The sequence below is a fragment of the Chiloscyllium plagiosum genome, chromosome 13 (assembly GCF_004010195.1).
Source record: "Chiloscyllium plagiosum isolate BGI_BamShark_2017 chromosome 13, ASM401019v2, whole genome shotgun sequence".
In the NCBI taxonomy this organism is placed as follows: Eukaryota; Metazoa; Chordata; class Chondrichthyes; order Orectolobiformes; family Hemiscylliidae; genus Chiloscyllium; species Chiloscyllium plagiosum.
This window is the reverse complement of record NC_057722.1, coordinates 63,685,981-63,687,900: the sequence shown is the minus strand read 5'-3', so window position 1 is coordinate 63,687,900 and position 1,920 is coordinate 63,685,981. Positions and strand designations below refer to the sequence as shown.

The following is a 1,920-nucleotide window of genomic DNA, read 5'->3' as shown; positions in this document are numbered from 1 at the left end:
TGACCTGCTGCGCTGTTCCAGCAACACATTTTCAGCTCTGATCTCCAGCATCTACAGACCTCACTTTCTCCCTGTATTCCATGAGATCTAACCTTGATAATCAGTCTCCCATGGGGAATCTTGTTGAACGCCTTACTGAAGTCCATATAGATCACATGTACTGCTCTGCCCTCATCAATCTTCTTTGTTACTTCTTCAAAAAACTCAATCAAGTTTGTGAGACATGATTTCCCACGCACAAAGCCATGTTGACTATCCCTAATCAGTCCTTGCCTTTCCAAATACATGTACTATTACCCTTTGTTTCCTGTTACTAAGCCAACAAAGCCATGTTGACTGTCCCTAACTCATCCATGCCTGTCTAAGTAACAGTTTATCCGATCTCTCAAGATTGATTCTAACAATTCGCCCACCACTGAAGTAAGACTAACTGGCCTATAATTGTTTGGCATTTCCTTTATAAACAATGGAATCATATTTGCATTCCTCCAGTCCTCTGACTGTGTCTTGTGAAGATTGGAAAATAATCCTTGGAGTATTTGCCTTTTCCTTCCTGACATCCTTCAACATCTTAGGGAACAATCCATCTGGCACTGGCAACTTATCCACTTTCAAGGATTCCAGCTCCTCCAATGTTTCCACTCTCTTTAAGGTTATTTTGTCAAATATTTCACACGTCATGTCTTGGATTACCATATCTGCATCATTCCTTTCTCTTTGTTAATATGAAAACAACAAAAATAATTAAATTTTTTCCCATATCCTCCACATATTCACACAAGGTCCCTTCTACATCTCTGGTAGGTCCTACTTTTTCCTTAACTATTCTTTTGTTCTTTATACACTGGTAAAATACCCTTGGGTTTTCCTTTATCTTGCTTGCTAATACTTTACATGTCCTCTCTTTGATTTCCTCATTCTTTTTATTTAACTTGATCTTTGTAGTTTCTGTACTCATCTAGGCTGTCTACAATGTATCTTATAAGCTCTCTTTTTCTGATTAATCTTCTCCTCTACTTTTTAATGAGTTTGGTGTGTAAGAGTAGGGAAGTCTTACTGCAGCTGTGCAAAGTGCTCGTGAGACCACATCTGGTGAACAGTGAGCAGTTTTGGTCCCCTCACCTGAAGAACGATATTAGTTTATTGAACACTGTTCAGAGAAGGTTCAGTAAGATGATCCAAGGTTTGGAGGGATTGTCTTATGAGCAAACGTTAAACAAAGTTGGGATCCTACTCATTGGAAATTAAAAGAATGAGAAGTAAACTCATTGAAACAAGCAGGATTCTTAAGGAGCCCTGGATGTTGGTTTGCTCGCTGAGTTGGAAGATTCACTTCCAGATGTTTCATCACCCTACTAGGTAACATCTTCAGTGGGCCTCCAGGTGAAGCACTACTGCTGATTCCTGCTTTCTATTTATATGTTTGGGTTTCTTTGGGTTGGTGATGTCATTTCCTGTAGTGTTGTCATTTCCTGTTCTTTTTCTCAGGGGGTGGTAGATGCAGTCTAACTCGATGTGTTTGTTGATAGAGTTCCAGTTGGAATGCCATGCTTCTAGGAATTCTCTTGCATGTCTCTGTTTGGCTTGTCCTATGATGGATGTGTTGTCCCAGTTGAAGTGGTGTCATTCCTTATCTGTATATAAGGATGCTGGTGAGAGAGGGTCCTGTCGTTTTGTGGCTAGTTGATGCTCATGTATCCTGGTGGCTAGTTTTCTATCTGTTTGTCCAATGTAGTGTTTGTTACAGTCCTTGTGCAGTATTTTGTAAATGATGTTAGTTTTGCTTGTTGTTTGTATAGGATCTTTCAAGTTCATTAGCTGCTGTTTTAGTGGGCTACCGTGATGCCAAGGGGTCTGAGTAGTCTGGCATTTCTGAGATGTCTTTGATGTAGGGGTAATGGCTAGGGTTTCTGGACGTGT

The 1,920-nt window shown here is 40.2% G+C and overlaps 1 protein-coding gene across 1 annotated transcript in view; it reads right to left on the bottom strand.

Moving 5' to 3' along the window:
• The window catches only part of mmp23bb (matrix metallopeptidase 23bb), a 32,835-nt gene extending 32,154 nt beyond the window's left edge, over positions 1-681 (bottom strand). The window contains exon 1 of the mRNA XM_043701639.1: positions 544-681. Coding sequence (XP_043557574.1) covers positions 544-681 — 138 coding nt within the window. The remainder of the gene's footprint in view (positions 1-543) is intronic.
• Between the last annotated feature and the right edge of the window lie 1,239 nt (positions 682-1,920).